This window comes from Bombus pyrosoma, linkage group LG9, assembly GCF_014825855.1.
Source record: "Bombus pyrosoma isolate SC7728 linkage group LG9, ASM1482585v1, whole genome shotgun sequence".
Lineage (NCBI taxonomy): Eukaryota > Metazoa > Arthropoda > Insecta > Hymenoptera > Apidae > Bombus > Bombus pyrosoma.
In genome coordinates, this window is record NC_057778.1 from 14,270,275 (window position 1) to 14,288,410 (window position 18,136).

General features: G+C 36.3%; 1 protein-coding gene across 7 annotated transcripts; it reads left to right on the plus strand.

The window, feature by feature from the left end:
• Positions 1-1,284: 1,284 nt before the first annotated feature.
• Positions 1,285-18,135, plus strand: LOC122570934 (protein N-terminal asparagine amidohydrolase). Of its 7 annotated transcripts, none has more exons than XM_043733964.1 (9): positions 1,335-1,494; positions 7,886-8,014; positions 11,687-11,834; positions 15,626-15,813; positions 16,707-16,772; positions 16,904-17,086; positions 17,205-17,413; positions 17,551-17,712; positions 17,827-18,135. In XM_043733964.1, exons 4-9 carry the CDS (start codon positions 15,627-15,629, stop codon positions 17,950-17,952), a joined length of 933 nt encoding a protein of 310 aa, XP_043589899.1. In that variant the 5' UTR covers positions 1,335-1,494; positions 7,886-8,014; positions 11,687-11,834; position 15,626; the 3' UTR covers positions 17,953-18,135. The 7 variants fall into 7 exon arrangements, with proteins under 7 accessions (XP_043589898.1, XP_043589899.1, XP_043589895.1 ...); XM_043733962.1 differs by lacking the exon at positions 11,687-11,834 and adding an exon at positions 1,931-2,011 and having other exon boundaries at positions 1,357-1,494; XM_043733963.1 differs by lacking the exon at positions 11,687-11,834 and having other exon boundaries at positions 1,285-1,380.
• The last annotated feature ends 1 nt before the right edge of the window (position 18,136 follows it).

Sequence of the window (18,136 nt, forward strand, 5' to 3'; positions counted from 1 at the left end):
TTACCTGATATGTAATTATACATCTGAGGTTTGCCTGGTAACTGTTATATGTCTGAAAAAGTTTAATCATTGAAGTTACTTTCATATTTAATGTCTAATCAGTAACAAATATTTTTCAATGTACATATATACAATGTATGTACATTAATTAAGAATGGGGTGTATATTCGTCTGTGGTATGTACATACATTGTGCGATTGTACCCATAGAGATATAGAAGTAAAGTATGCCACTCATATATTACCGTGTAAAACAGTGCAAGTAGGTACGATATAAGAATAGAAAGAGAACGCTGCATAGAGGTCCCTTTCTACTCGTCTTTAATCGGCCATACACACTGGCGCCGCTCGTTGATCAGTGTTTCACTTGCATATTTATTGTACGAATGTGCATACTTTATCAGAGAAGGACACAAGGGGTTTCTATACAGCGTTCTCTTTCTATTCTTATATCGCTTTTTTAGCTCGCTCACGAACTCTATTTTTATATGTATGTAGTTGTACTACGTCGTACGAATCATCCAAATTCAACTATAATTCCACGGATATTAAAGAGTGCCATATGTCGATATAGTAGATTCCCCAGTAACAACCTTACAACCACGCCCCTAATATGTACAATGATATATATATATATATATATATATATATATGCACATGTATGTTATGTAAGGATAAACGAGGTATTTTATCTGTAATATAACATATTAGACAATAACATATTACACAACGTTTTCACGAAACATAAAAGTTAGGGAACATATTGTGAGAATATATAATATGACAGTATTTGTAATTAAAAAAATATATTACATCGGTACATTGTGACACTGATAAAAATTATAAATATATATAAAGTATATAGAAATTGATTATATTCGAACGTAGCTATACATTTTACTTTCAGTTTACTTTGAAGATTCTATGAAATTCTAAAGTAAATTATAGAATTACTTCTCTTAATGGATATTGTGGAAAGATTTGATAACTAGATTTTTATTGATATATATTTTTAGTTATATATGATACATATGCAATAAGCATGAAAATAAATACACATATTAAAGTGAAATGCTTTATAATGCTTTATAGCTATCTTGTTTCCTGTTCATTCAGAATACTACGCAATAAATAACAAACAATAAATAATAATTATCATTTGTCGAAAAAAGAAAGCTTAGACTATAGAAAATCAATTGGTTTTGAAATTAGAACTAGTTGAAACTTTGAAAGATGATCTCAAATCGCAAAAGGCGCCATTGTTGCCGCGAAAGTCGAAGAATGACGGAAACAAACGAAGCTAGATGGTAGGAGAGGAGGCGACTCTGACGACGAGGTCGAGTGCAGACGCGAGTGCCAGTGCGGACGATGTAGATGTTGTGTGAGTAATTGTAATGAAAAAGAAAACGTGTCGGTTCAATTTTATTGAATTTTTGTTTAATTGTCACTCGAAGCGCCTCACTTTTTCTGTTTGGACTGAGTGAAACTGGCAATCGTAAGTGACACGACTACCACGATCAGATCGTATCTCTTCTATCTATATCTTTACGGTTTTTTTCTTTCGTCATTCCATCGTTTCGTTCGCTCTCAAGCTTTAAACGAGTCCGAGTTGGTTAGTTATTACGTCGTGTGTGCTCGATAACATTATGTGCTAGCAATGTGAACGACAATATCGACGATAACGGTAACGGCGACGGCGACGGCGACGGCGACGGCGACGGCAACGGCGACAGTGGCTGTGACGGCGACAGTGACGGTGACGGTGACGGTGACGGTGACGGTGACGGTGACGGTGACAGTGACGATGACAGTGTGACCACTGACGTTTCGTTTCGGATCGGCCACAACGCGTGTGTATACATACAACCAGTTGCTTGTTGCGTAACTACTATTTTACGATAGCAATCTCCTCGTTGCTCTGTCGAATGCAGGTTCAACATTACTAGAAATTACATTTTCATCACCTATTTACAAAATCGGATACCATTTGTTCAATCAGCTGCCGTAACGTGGTAAGTGCTGTCATTGTCGATGTTGAAACTTATTAAAAGTATATTACACAAAAAATGTTAGTTTTCACAGATTTTTAATTTCTGACAAATTCTTGTAATTTTTGATTCAGTACGCCACGGCGCACAACTGTTTCTAATGTATTTGTAAACGTTAGGAGTCAACCGCCAAGACAATGTGTTTGTAAACAATTTTTTACGACTCGCATATCATGACCTGTAAGCCCACAAATGGTCTAATTGAATAGTACAGTTGCCGTTAGAATTGTTTTTATAACTTTATACGTGCAAGTAATGCAGATATAATAATATTCGCATATAAAAAACAAAGATAAGCATAATCTATTTAATTTCTAACATCGACTAAGGCAATTGAGATAAAATGAAACAGAGCATATAAACGCTACGTTCGCTAAATTTTCATACGCATTGTAAAGTATGCAAAGGTGGAGGTATACAAGTGATATTAAGTGAAAATATGTACATATGTGTACATATGTATGTAGGAAAATTGCGGCGTAGAACAACTTGCACAATTTACAAGCGACAACGTGTACACTATCGAAGCCGAGTGTCGCATTACATACAGGCATACAGGGAATCGGTGCGTCGTGTACTCGTATTGTAATGCTATGAGTGTTGAATAACTTCTTTCGTCGATCAATCAGTTTCTGTTTTCTTTTTTCATTTTTCGTTCTTTTAATATTGTTTTCTTGTAGATTAATCGGTCGATAGATATATCAATATATCGTACCGTAAATCTGGATTTAACTTTTCTATAAAATGTTTAGATGATATAAATTATCTAATTTGTTGATGAAAGAAAGAAACAATATTTTTTTGTACTTGTCTAATATTATATAAGTGAAATTACTTAATTTAAATATTACGTTAACGTTCGAACTGAAACTTATTTGAAAATTACTTAAAAATGAAGAATATTGAAAAGTAAAACCACTTAAACATCGATTGGAAAATACTCTTTTGCGTTCCTGTTATTCTTGAATTATTAAGCACAGAATAAAATTGACTCGTAAAATAGATGGACGATGAAACTTAATTATTCGCGAAAAGACCGTGCGTTCATACACAGACATATATATTTAATGTGAATAATTATTATATATATTTATTAATAATTATGAATAATTATTATATATATATATATATATTTAATATTTGAAGTTAGCCGACAAGTTGATTTTTTGATGAAATTGTATTAATGATAAAACTATATCATATAATGGCAAAATTTGAAGAAATATTCGTTATAGGAAGTGGTATATTGCTATCAGTTGTTTTAGTAATTGTAATATTACCGGAATTTTTTTATAATTAAAGCCTGAAAAAAGAAGAAGAATTGTTGGGTATAGCGAAAACTAAAATAGCTTTACGAAATACCGATTAACGATTGAGAGTCACTGTGCGAATGAACTTCATTAATCTGGCCGTGGCTGGGACCCTGAAGCCATGAGGCTTCGGTGTTGTATCTTGTCTACGTGTGTTCTTGGTATCAAGCATTTTCTTGAACACCACGTGTGCATACAATACTTGCTATAGGTGTTACATTTAGATTAGTTTACGTTTAGATTACATAGTTTATTATATTATTATATAATAATATTAAGTTAGATTACATAGTATTACATAACTACATTTAGATTAGAATAGTTATGCATGGTCCATAACTATTAACCACTAACCAGAATCGTCGACCCGTTTTTTCGATATATTCACGCGTCTAATTTTTTACTTACTCTACCGTTTGTACATTTCATTTTTTTTCATTTATTTTGTATTTATTCCTTCTATTCTCTTTACTCGCCCTACTATATATTCTGTATGTCCTAGTTTATTTCTCTTTCCTAATATTTTGCCATTCTTCAATCTTATATTGTCCATTTTTTCTATCTTTTTTTCTTCTTTTCCTTCGCTCTTTCAATTATTTCTACGATTTTCATCGAAAATCTGTATATTTTTATTTTGCGTCTTTGAAACTATTGCTTTATCTTCTTTTAATGAAATACGGTTTATTTTATACACTTTACTTATTTCCCGTTTTTTTAAAGAGGAAAGAGAATTTTTATATTCATAAGTATATATTCATAATATATACTTTATGTATGGACATATATATTATAGCATAGTATATACTTAGACTATATTATATATTCCTCTGCAACTGTAATAGGAACTCGTGCAACGTGGTTATATGGCTTAATAGGAAAATATTAAAGTGATTTGTGCATGAAATTATAACTAATCCCCGGTATTCGCACAAACTCGAGCCATAAACTGCCACAGTTTCCCACAGATTTAATCTTAACCTTAATCTTTTTTTGGTACTTCAATAATTATTAAATTTTTAAACGTTCCAATTAAGGAGAAGGAAACAAATATGCCAGACTAAAGTATATACGGTAGATATTTCACTCTTTTGCATTTTTTGCAAAATTCTATTGAGAGTAATCATCAATTGGTTAGAAGAAATTGGAAACAGTAACATGATTAAACGCAGGTATCTTGTTTGGAAATATAAGATTTTGAGTCTTCAAATGATGATGAAGGCAGCGCGGCGGCAGGGAGATGAGAATATGGACGTATACTGTATGTGTATTTAAGAGTAGAGCTGGTGATAATAGTAGTGGTGGATACATGAGTCTCTCGGCTCTCGAAACTCTCTTAAGTCACGGACTAAACTGAGTTAAGATGCTCTTAAGGCTAGTAGAGGGTGTTAACCTTTTACTCTTCCGCTAGTTCATCTGTGACAGCTACTTACTTACCACTTGCCATCCAACGATATACCATCATTTTCCGTAACGTATCAATGTTATGCACGACTCGATGACTCGATATGATTCGATACGACTCGGTTTCCTCTTTGTAACGTTAATTCGCATACATCTTTATACGAGTGTTGTATTTTGTTCTAGTTGTTCTTAGATCTTCGTATTTGTCGATTATTGGTGATTTTGAATGAAATTTGATATTATTGTTAAATTTATTATATTTCATTGCAGTATCATCGACGTTTTAACATCCTGTCAAATTAGACGCAGAATTTAAACACGAAACGAAATATTGTATCGATCGGATCGGGCATGAGATATTTTGAACGAATTTTTAATTTTCTTTATTCTTTTATATTTTATATATTTATTCGCCGACGCCTTTCCTTTTAAGTTGCTTTACGTGTGTGTAGAAATTTTTGGAAATATGAGATCATTCCCTTAAAAAAAATCTTTTACATGAAAATACTATTACCATAGATTACTTTTTACTTCAATAAAGTTCAATTAAAATTTGACGACAGTTGTATAAAAGTTGATTTTAAGTGCATATATATGTTTCGTTGACGCATTGTTACGTATACGTCTGGACAAATTCATTCGCACTACAGTTCAACAGATACACACACTCGGTGTTTATATTCATAGGAATATGTTGTGATGCGTTTCATTGACACGTATAGGTAAGTACGACTAATAGGATAATGTGTCTTGCGTACATGCGTATCGTTGCAACATCGCACCGGGAATAGATGTAAGCATATGGATGTACTTACGTATATAGTATATACGCTAGGTATGTGGATATATACATAGAAGCGTATCTACGTATGCGCGTTGAAGGTAAAGAAGGTGTGTGTGTGTAGTGTGTACTGTGTAGTGTGTAGAGTGTAGAGAGGCCTGGTAACTGCACTCCCTACGGGGTCTACATAAATCAGAAACTCAGATTTAAGCTTATTGTTAGCTCGAAGCATGAAGGAGGGGGAAAGAGAGAGAGTGAGAGAGAGAGAAAGGGTAGGAGGGAGGGGGAGATTAGAAATTTAGATTCACTCTAGCTCCCTGGATAATTATCGCTCACAGAGATTTACGAACGTATTATTACTGCCCTGCAAAGTATTAATTGTTGCCAAAACTTAGCGTTGAGGGTATCGAGTTACACCACGATTGTTCTACTAATACTTTTTGACACCGATATTTTGACACTGATATCCTCAGACTCAGACGTATTCGAGGGAAAGATAGAGTTGTAGCAATTTATTATTCTATCAAATCGATTATCGTTGTTTTATAGAAGAACATTTTTAAAATAAATAAAGAAAATACCACGGTTAAGCGAGTCGTTAAATAAGTGGGTTCCGTTCGGATCGATAAGACAATTGCATTTTAACTCTAGCCGTATTTTGTATGAACGCGGATATCGAAGAGCATGCTATCTCGTAAAATTAGGACACAGATACACGTGAAAAGTAGAATCAAGAAGCCAAAGAGAAAGAGGGAAAAAAGTGACGACTATCTGTAAGGAACAGGTGTGCGTCATTTTTCTTTTGTGTTACGGACAGTACGACTTTCGATTTCAATCCATCCGCAAACTATAAGCGCGTGTTCGCTGTGTAAGTGACGAAACTAAACGAATGAAATGAGTAACGAGGAAAAAGAGAGGAGAAAGGTAGTGAGATAGGAAAAGAAGAGAAGAGGACCCGGAAGAACAGTTCACCTTCCGCGAATCCAACGGGCCACTGACTCTCGTCTTCTGTTGTCTGTTGCATAACGATTCCATCCCATTCGAACACAACTTGGAGAGATGCAACTTGAGAGTCACTGGACCGTGTACCGGTTGTTCCACTCGTGGAATGCGGACTGGCTTGTGGTGTACGTGCACATGTACTTACGTCCGTGTCCACGCACGCGCCGTTCACGCCGTGAATCCTATCCGTATTCTTTTCACCTATACAATTGCGTGCGTGTAAGGATTAGATGCGCGTAATCACACATTTTAATAATAGATCAGCGTGATTATGGAATTATAATTGTCATTACCGTTCACAGGTAAACGTAGGTACTAGTCCTTCGATATTTAACTGCCGACAAATTGATAACTTTGTATCAAATACAGAAATATAGAACGCGTTTTAATCGTGTTCCGATTAAAGTCGACTGCATATTGTACGCGCAAGAGTATATGAAAAAAGGAAAAAGAAGAAGTATATAAGTTCGTCACATTGTACATCCAGTATAAACGAATACGTTTATAAACAATCGGAGGAAGTCGTAGCGCATAAATATGCAGGGAATCAGACGATTGCAGGCTTGCTGGGCTACTGTATGCAAATTCACTTACTACGATTATACGTATGTATAGGTACTATAGTTATGTTAGTTGAGAACACATGGCATATGTAGTTGGTTGTTCCTTCCTTCCTTTCTTCCTTTCTCTCTTTTTTTTGTGTGTGTTTTCTTCTTTCTACGAACGCTAGACAGTGGGGGAACCAGAAAGTATTGAAAAGAAAATAAGAATCGTTGGATTTGCTTTCCTGTAACGTGGCGTAAGCAGGGTGGAGTGCAATTCACGACACAACCTACAAACAGCTGTTGTAAATTTTTTTTTAATTTTAGGAAGATTTTCTACCGACAGCTTTATTTCCTATTGTTTAATCGATTCATATGATCCAAGTAAACCTCGCATAACGTAAATGCGTTTTTATGATGCTTGTAATATCTAAGTTAGAGCGAATGAACGTAGGTATAATTTACCGTTACTCGCGATGAGTCATTCCAATTGTTAGAACTTTCCTGTGGATGTAACAAGTGAAGTGAGAGGGAAAAGTGTTTAGACTTAAACGTGAAAAGTGTCTCGTTTTATTTCACTCGAATAGGAGATACATATCACGCAACAAATACATGCACGTATTTAACCAATATGACTTATAAGTGTTTGAAGGAATATCAACGAACCAAGTTTAAAGAGGAAAGGCACGATAAAAACGTTTGAATTGAATACGTTCAATTCAAACGTGATACGTTCAAATCATAAATTTGGAGCTGGTTTTCAAGCTTCGTTTTCAAAACTTTTCCTTTTTTAATATTGCAGAAAGATCGCGAAAAGTTGAAGGAGGAAAAGCAAAAAAGGAACGAAAGCAATACCAAACGCAGCATATTTTTCAAAAATGGCGGCAGGAACGTGTCGATCAGTTTGAAGAAAAATCCGAAGAACCGTAAAGTGAGTATGAAAAAACGCTTGCGATCCAATATTGCGATTGCACTCCCATATCGATGACGAATCGAAACGACTAAAAATTTAACCATATTATTTATTTTACTTAGTCTTCCTCTTTCGGGTTTGAGTGAACTTCCGATTTTACATTATATTACATTTTCAGCTGTTTGGTTCTTTTTAAAATCTACATTTCAAATGTAATCATATTGTAATCGCTATTTTCTTTTATGTCAAGTATATGTATAAAGTCTTGATGCATATTTATCCTTTGGATTATTGGTGTTTCGGTAAGAGAAGAACATTGCATTGAAACAAGATCATTTTAGAAATCTTTAGATAACAAACATTGTACGTGTAACGAACACATCGAAATAAAGTGTCAGGATATCGGTAGACTTGAATGTTCGATAATCAATCTGGTAAATAGTTGTTTGTGGTTGGTCCGCTTTAGATGATGGTCGTTTTTATGTACGTATATACATATGGTATTTCGGCACCGTTTATCGGACTACGTTAGCTCAAACGGCTGCTCGTTATCTGAGCACGCTTATTATGTGCGTTATCGTCTCCCGTTCCAACTACGGAAAAACTATAAATACAATAATTCTAACTGCTAAAACCGAACAGGTTGCTGTCCGTGTCTTTTTTTATTGTACAAATTTTTGATTCGATTCGATTCGATTCGATTCGATTTGATTTGATTTAGTTCAGACTGGCTCTTTTCGGTTTCAGAAAGAAAACTGCGGATAAAACGAAGATGTAAAAGTTTGACTGATCACGGTGACCACATAAATACTTACATACGTCCCTTTACTGTATTCATGATTTCGCTTGTTTCTTACTTATGTAATTAAATACATATATACTTTCTGTTTCAATGTTTGTTCATTCAGATAATTAGAATAATACATATATCGGTTATTCTTTAATTGTACCGTATTGGAATAGTCACGACTATTATGTACGATCATAAAATTAATCGGGATATTCGCGTATTGGGGAAAAAAAACAGATTGTATCGTCAAATTGCTTCGTCACTCAAACGTAGTGAATTTTTCTATTTTCAATTCATTGTCAGTTCTCCCTCGGCGTACTATGTAGGATGATCGTGTTCTCTACTAATCTTATCGTGAAACGGTTTAGTCATTTATTTCTCCAAGATGTTTTAGTTGTAATCTAGAAAGAGGAAAAAACCAACAGCGTAGAATCCCTTTGAATTGTAAATGGCAATTATTCATGTCCATCGTACGTACATATGTATATAAAAAAAAGCAAATCGATGAGTTAGAATGTCTTTTGCTCGGTTTCCGTTGATAACCTTTTCGATAAATTTTCTATCTTGGATTATACATGTACAAGTACATACATGCATTATTGATTCAACGAGGATTTTAATTCATCGACAAACGTACCGTTATTAACGAAAACTTATTGTACATTGAACGTGCTGCAGATTCTTATTGTTACATTGAACATGCAGAGAAACCATTTGCGATGCAACGATTAGTTTAATCTGTAGTAATAGTAGTAGTAGCAGTAGTAGTAGTAGTAGCAGCAGCAGTAGTAGTAGCAGTAGTAGTAGTAGTAGCAGCAGCAGTAGTAGTAGTAGCAGCAGTAGTAATAGTAGCAGCAGTAGTAGTAGTAGCAGCAGTAGTAATAGTAGCAGCAGTAGTAGTAGTAGCAGTAGTAGTAGTAGTAGTAGTAGTAGTAGTAGTAGTAGTAGTAGTAGTAGTAGTAGTGATTAGATATTCTTTAGTAGTAATAGATATTCTTTCTCCGTGTAACGTTAATCTATTGAATCGAATAATCGAAAAAAGAACGAAGAAAGTCATCTTCAACCGAACAAAAGCAAATAAAGGAGCACGATTGTTGTTAATTGTTATTGCATAGATATTTAATCGCGATGTTTCATATCTTTAATAAACAATATTTGCTATAACTATTGATAAATACCGATAGGTGATAACAGTAACAATCACTCTTCGTTATTCACGCTATCTGTTAAAATCGGAATTCTTCGATTCGTAGATCCCGCCAAATTCAAAATAAATTCAGCTATCCATCGATATCGACGATGAGATGTATGACTAGATAAAACGCTTGGCTACAAATGAAAGCCAGTTGAAATTTTACGCAACTAATTTGGTTCTTTGTAACGTGGATAAATCGTAACAATTTTCTTGGAGGAAAGAACGATCAAATTATCATTGCAATTGGATTCGCTGTGCACGAACAACTAGAAAGAAAAGAAATGAAAGAAAATTTTTACAGTGAAATTATCGAATTGTCGTTACAAGTTACGACACAAGTTGATCGCACTCGCGAGTTAATTCCACCCAAGATAAAACGCGTTACTAAATGATGTCGACCTCCTTTTTTCGTGTTGTTATCACAGAATGATTCGATTTCGTTACTTGATTTCTCGTTTTGCTTCCTCCTTATTTCGCGTAAACAATTCTCTGTTGGTAATAATAATTTATCATTTCACTCGTGACGTCTGCAATCGAACCGACGCGACGGCGGCACAGTGTGAAATTTTCCATTGGTCTTTCGCGCTGTCCCCGCTTACCAGACGTTGTATACTACAATTACAGTATACCGTATACAAACAATATGGAATTGTGTGTGTGTGGGGGGGGGCTTTCGTAACACGCATTTCGATCATTTTTCCATTTTCCTATAGCATAATAACGTTAACACAAATATTCATTGCATTGCACCCGCATATCCTTGCGAATACCGCGTAGTAGGATGAAGTTAATCAGCTATGACATTGATATCGTTGTATTTTAGACTTGAAGATTCAATTACCCAACAAAATCTATATCTATATCTGATAACGATAATGATAACGGTAATTTACCGTTAATTGGTTAGTTTAATCAAGCGAATTGAATTGATTTAATAGAATAAACAGAACCGAAAAATCATGATCGGTTAAGGAGAAGATAAAACGGAGTAAAGTAAATGACGGGTGTATATGGTATACCACATAGTAGTGGACGATAGAAAGAGGAAAATTGTTCGATTGAAAATGCTCGTTTTACTCGGGCAAAGTCGCGCGTAGTCATTTAGATTTACTTGGTAGAGATTCTCAGTGAAATCACCAGTCATTAGAATACCAGCCCCACAGAGAAGGTGATTCGAGGAAAGGCACCCGTTAATGGCTACGGCCCTTTGCACGCTTAAATAAATAACTGCGTGGCCGCATCCTAGCTGTGTAATTACACTCAGCCGTATATAGGTGTACATGTAACGTGGCGCGAGTGTAACTACGTAGTTGGCGTGCATTATGCGAGTAATCGGTTGAAAGAAGGAAGAGCGAGCGAGCGAGGGGGAGCAGATACCAAGTTTCTGGTATGCCGTTCCGAAATTATACCCTCGAAAACAGCAAGGATCGTGTAAATGTGAAAAAATCTGATCGAGAGAAATTTAGGTACATACTTGGCCAATTTCTCGCATGTTGCCATTCGAACGTTCCTTCAAATGCTATGCAAATTTTATTTTATTTCTAATTTTATTATGAATATTAACTTTATTAGCGAATACCTTTCCTTTACTAATATGCTTTTATTTTAATCGCTCTTTACGATTGCTTCTTTACGATTTCGAAATACTTTCGTTAGACGATATAACGTTTTTGTTTCTTTGCGTTTTTATTATCCTTGCAAGTAGCTTGCGAAGTTAACGATAGATTCTGAGCAAAATGTCGTGGAAAGGAATTCTCAACCAATTGTACAGGACAGGAGAACCGACCAACACACTTCGCATCGTATTCTGGCTAACGTGCACATAGTCTCTCTACGAAAGACCAATAATTAAGGTAATGGCTACTTTTCAAGTGGATTTCCGTGTGGCTCGATCTGCACAGTCAGCTAGTCAGCCATCCAACCAACCAACCAACCAACCAACCTATTACTAACCTCTTCGCCGGTTATGGTCACGAACAACCAAGATGTTTCGTTCCATTCCTTCTTTCTCTTTTGCCCTTCCACCGCTCTTCCTTCGATCCTTTTTCTTACCCTTTTTTACGACTGATCTTTTTCCACTTTCGATTTAACATTTGTTCCTTTCTTTTTGTCTTTCCTCGATAATTTCGTCGACACTTCTTCGTTCAGCTAAATTTAACTCTTGCTATCTATTTATCTGATTAACTTTGATGATAAAGATCGTACAGGATGACAAGGATGGCTATATACTTGCAATCTGCATTTTTTTCATTATTCATTCTCCCATGAGTAAATAGTGTTCTGTCGGTAGGCATCGAAACGATATTTTTATATTTATAAGTCGGATATAATGGCATACAGAGAAATCGCAAGGAACAGGAATAGAAAGACTATTTATATGCTACGTTGTCCGACGAATACGAATACGATAGTTCTTTGGTGTATAACGATACACTAATCTTTATTTACTGCGAACGTCATTTTCATTTTCTATATCTTACAGAAGTTTGTATCTGACTCGTGTTCCACGTGTTGTATACAAAAGATCGTTGTGCGAAAAAGAAGGATATTCCCTATGAAATCAAGAATATTGCTAACCCACCTGTATAAATATATACGCACAATACAAACGATACGTTTGCAAAATGAAAAAAAAATTATAATACAAATTACAAATACTCGCATAGAATAAACACAATGTTAAACAAATGACTCTGATGAGTGACTAAAGATCGCATTTAAGAAATTTCATTTTCTCAGATTTATTATATTATACGATAGTGAAGAATGTTTTGGGGAAGAAGAGATTTTCTGTAAAAGATAAGAAAGGTTAGGGATATCAAAGAGAGAATACATACATATATTATGTCGACCGATCGAGATAAAGGTCATTAAAATACAGTTTATATAATCAAGCATAATCTCAACGCATCTTTATTCTGATGTTTATCTCCCGTTCACGATTTTCACCATCTTTCTCCATAACTTACCATGTCTTTAATTTGAGATAGGTACATAAATAATCAGTGTCAGATTATGGACAATTCATTTCGCGAATTAACTTTTTCAAAGGTAAGGAATCAAATCTCAGTTTTTAAATTTTGTTTTGTTACTTTTTTATGTTTTGATTCAAATGACAATATATATAAAGTATAAACTAATTTAATTATCTCAATGAATTTTGGTAAAACTACATGCGCATACCTATAGTGTATCGAATTAGACGCAGAGTAGTATGTTATCACTATTCTAGTAATAGCTTCGATCATCTGTAAGCGGTACATCAGCTACAAGATAAGTGAAAGAAAAAAGCATTATGCAAAGAAGATTTTGATTTTAAAGCACTTTTCGAGGTACGGAGAATAAGAGAGGAGGTATAAAAGCGAAGCAAACATGTTATTTTGTTATTCGTGGTGGTGATGGTGATGTCGGCTGCGCGGCGGCGGTGGCAGCGGCGGCGACTTGATATCTGATCGGTACCACCCGCTTCGATTGGTCCCGACTGGATTTTAACCCATCCCACTACCCGTGTATGGATCGCGCCGATCAACCAATCGGCATTTTAACCGATAATAGAAGCCATAATTAGCACGATTTGTTAATGAGTTCAGCCTAACCGAGACGACGATTGAATGAAACGTTGTTGTGAATGCTTAGTCGTAGTCGTGTGCTTGATTTGGGATTCATGTTCTTTCAAATATATCTTCGCGATCGAATCGCGATTCATTCTTCTATCACGTAGACATTGTGTGCATTAAATACTACGATTAATCGCGCGCTGACTTTGTGTATATCTGTGTTATTTTACAAACTATTCGTTTCACCTATGAAATATGAATCAAACTTCTGCTCGAAAATTTCCCGATGTTGCTCTGTCTGCTGTGTTGCTCTGAACGTCATCGATGGAAATGTGTAGACAATTTTGATAAATTCATTATCGATCGAAACTAGCCGAGTATATTACAGAGCTACGATTTCGACAAATCAAAAATCGACTAGTTAGCGAAGAAACGCTAAGGATTTTCAAATTTTCAATCTTTCAAATTGGCTCTTCGACAATATCATTTCTATCAAGAAAATTGGAAAATTGTAACCATCTTGTAGTTCTTTTTAGAAGGTGAGCTTTTTAAAAAGATGAAAAGAAGTCAAAAGTTTCAGAAGTTTCTCACATTGAGCTACATTCCCTGTCCCCCCTCTCACTCTCTCTCTCTCTCACTCTCTCTCTCTCTCTTTCTCTCATGTCTTTATTATACTTAAAATGTAGCAGTGTGTTTTATTCGAAAGCTTGATGAAATTACGATCGAAATATGATAAAAATATACATAAACGGTGAAAGTCGACTCAAATCAAAACGTTTTGGTTTTATATAAAATATATTTATATCATACGGAGGTATTATATGTACATGTTTCAGAATATGTACATATAGGCACACAGGCCATTCATTGATCAGAAAACAGATTTTGTTCACTTCCCGTTTCTTATTTTTGCGTTTCCCGTTTCTCACTTTTGCGTTTCCACCTTCCACTTATTAATCGTATCGATAATAATTTCAAGGAAAAAGACCGATCGCCAAATTAATTACATTTAGATAAAAGATCAGAACCGAAAAAACGTACTGATAGGAAATCATTTTAGGAATGAGCAGCGAGGTGGTGCATCTCAAGAAGGCTCGCTCTAGTTTCGCTTCTCGATTTGTTAGTAATCTAGTTAAACAAACGAAAGGTTAAACACAGAATGTCATTCGGGGCAAATGACCTTAACCTTTCGAGTAAATTAGGAGGAAAGGCTGACTGGTTAGTTGACTGGCTGGTTGAGTGGCTGGCTGGCTGACTGGCTGACTGACTGGCTGACCGGCTGGCTCGCTGGCTGGTTGGCTGGCTGGCTGGCTAGCTGACTGGCTGGCTGACTGGCTAGCTGACTGGCTGGCTGACTGGCTGGCTGACTGACTGGCTGGCTGACTGGCTGGCTGGCTGAATGGCTGGCTGGCTGGTTGGCTGGCTGGCTGGCTGGTTGGCTGGCTGGCTGGCTGGTTGGCTGGCTGGCTGGCTGACTGACTGACTGACTGACTGGATGACCGACTGGCTGACCGGCTGACTGGCTGGTTGGCACGATTATCCCGAGGTTTTATCGTTAATACGATTAACGCAAACGGCAGAGCCTGAGTGCCAACTATGGTTGCCGATGATTTTCGATTCATCGATCTTATAAACAGCTTTGTCGTAATACTTTTTAGATCGTAAACCTAGATACGTAAAAAAATACCCTATTAAAAAGATGCATCTAACATATATGTATGTATCGCCAAATTTTCTCGACACCGCACCATATACGTTCTGTTCATTCCTATCGCGATATTTATTTTTAGCCGATTATTCAATGATCTAAAGATCTATATCCCATTTCTTTCTTCCATAAGAATATCGATAAAGGAAGTAGTATTTATGCGATTTACCTGTACGTGTTTCGCTTCTTTACTCGACATTGAATATATACCTATGAATCAGTGTCGCTCTCTAATACGTTATGGTTACGAGTTACGTTATAGAATGTCCTGCCGTAATATTATTTTTATTCCGACTTAATAGGGAATTGCGTATGATGTATTTACTGCTTACTACTATCATTCTGATTTTTAACGAAGCTTGCATAATTTGTTACACAGAATGGTGCTGGTGGTAAACGGAGTCCTGCAAGAGGACATTCCAACGGATAGCAGATCGCTGTACGTAGCTCATCCGGTATATCGTGAAACTGCAGCCCAACTTCATTCGATGCCAGCAAAATTAGTGGGACCGATGGGACTTCTTTACGTACGTCAAAGGGAAATGGCCGCTACTTTGCCACACGACAGTAAATATGAGCCATTTCATTCATTTGTACAACTCATGTAATTGACCCCGATTTTTCTATGGGTACATATACCTTTATGCACGTACGTGCGTGCGTAATAAAAAAAAAAAAATAAGAGAGGAAAAAAGGGAATATTTAAATAAAATATAAAAGTATTGCATTTCTACGTACATCGTATCATTGCCGCCATAAGTTACTAATTCAGGAAATCAGAAACTGTTAACATAAATTTACAATAGAAATGTATGATGTTTCATTTTTAATTCCATATTTGCTAGTTGACACAAAGGCAGTGCCGTCAATCACATCGTGGATCATGCATGCATATGTATGTACTCATATAACCGGCCCTAGTTTAACAGAAAGCCAATATTGTCGCCTCTTGATGACAAATCACGTGTATAATTAAACAGCGTAATCCTTGCGTACTATTTTGTCTTTGGTCTAACTAACGAGGGAATCACCCTGCAGTAATGCCTGCGACTACATAATATTAGTTGCAGCGATTTCTACTGGACTGGATGCCGTCTCCAGTTTGTCTTATTCGAGAATCTTCCGAAAGAACGCACTGCGCATCTCAGTATTGAAAAATAACACAAATACATGTATATGCTATGCGAACTAATATACCATCAAGAGAGAGACTGATAGCCAGTCAGACCAAGAAAGAACAAAATAGATTTAGCGATACTTTAGCTCTCATGTGAATGAAACAAGCCATTCCTAGAAAAAGTCGTCAGTTTTAACTTTCTCCGTGTCTTGTTCGCAGTCATTGCTTTTTTTTTAACTCCAATCCCATTCAGAGGCAAACGAATTGCAGAGAGAAAACATTAATCTATAAGTCCTGGAAATAATTAAGTTTAGCCTTTTATCTCTTTATTCTTTTGTTTCAGAAAATGTAAGCATCATTGGCTCGGATGATATGACTACCTGTATAATTGTCGTTGTGAGGCATTCCGGTAAGCCCTACCATAAGGATTTCGATTATCGCTTAATTGCACCAATAAACGATGACAACAGTTCGATACACGCGAGCGTACAAACGCACGCACATTCATTGAATACGTTTGTGAATCAATATGCGATTTAGGTTCCGGTGCTGCCGCGTTAGCGCACCTGGATGGTGCTGGCACAGAAGATGCAGCAGCAGCAATGATCCAGAGGGTAACAGAACTCGCCCTTGGATTTCCAGAGGGTCGTCTGGAACTACAACTCGTCGGTGGTTATTCCGATCCAAGAAATTATTCCGAAGAATTGTTTTGCAATATTCTTTGTAAGTTTTTCCTCTATCGCCACCACCACCAACACCACTCCTCTTTCCCTCCCCCCGGTCATCCTTTTTTTATCATTTCTGTTTAGGTAAAGTATAAGAAACGTTGCATTTCTTTTAGCGGCATTTCACAAGCAGCCAGTGGAGATCGATCTAACTATATGCTGTGTAGGCGAATTGAACACTACGATAAGAGGTAGCACTCATTGGCCGGTAATATATGGTATCGGATTGAATGTAAAAACGGGCGAGATTTTCCCTGCAACTTTCCCCGACAAGGGACCCGACCAGGCGCTGAGATGCGCCAGGCATTTAACCGGAGGTCAACAGGTGGGTACGCAAGTATTTTGAAGGAGTCGCAATATGTAAATCTCAATTCTAAATACGATTTTATTACGCACACCTTTAACCTGAATTACTTGCAACGTATTGTTGATAACCATAAAGGATTGTCTATCGTTGTGTAGGTCCTGGATGTTTACGACTGTACGCTTGGTTTACTTAGAATCGGACCGTTCAACTATGATCCTTTGAGAGGGGTCGATCTCTGGTTAGCCCAATCCGATCAGTTTATTCTACAACATCTTTCGACTTCGCCGGAAGTTGAACTGCCACATTTTGTATCACAGGTAATGCGATGCAATAGATCGAACGATCACTAAATCAACATTGGATAAATGTTTCTAACCTGTCACTATACCTGATTCTTTTTCATTCATGTTCTTCGAAATGCTCTGCCTTAGGTACGCGCAACACTCAAGTACATACAGGACAATCAGTTTCCGGCTGTCACCGTCTTCCGTGATAATCGACCCCATTATTATCGCCGGGATGAAACCACCGGTGTTTGGCAACCTATACGATATTGATACCGAGTATTCGAGTTATGCGTGAAGGCTTATATGAAAGATATTATTAAAATGACGATTAGTGAAATTTTCATGATAATACAAGATTCCTATAGGGTTCAAATAATTCAAATAATTCAAGAGTAACGAAATGAAGAATTTTTATTATGAAAAATCTGCATAATAATATGGATGGTACAATGAT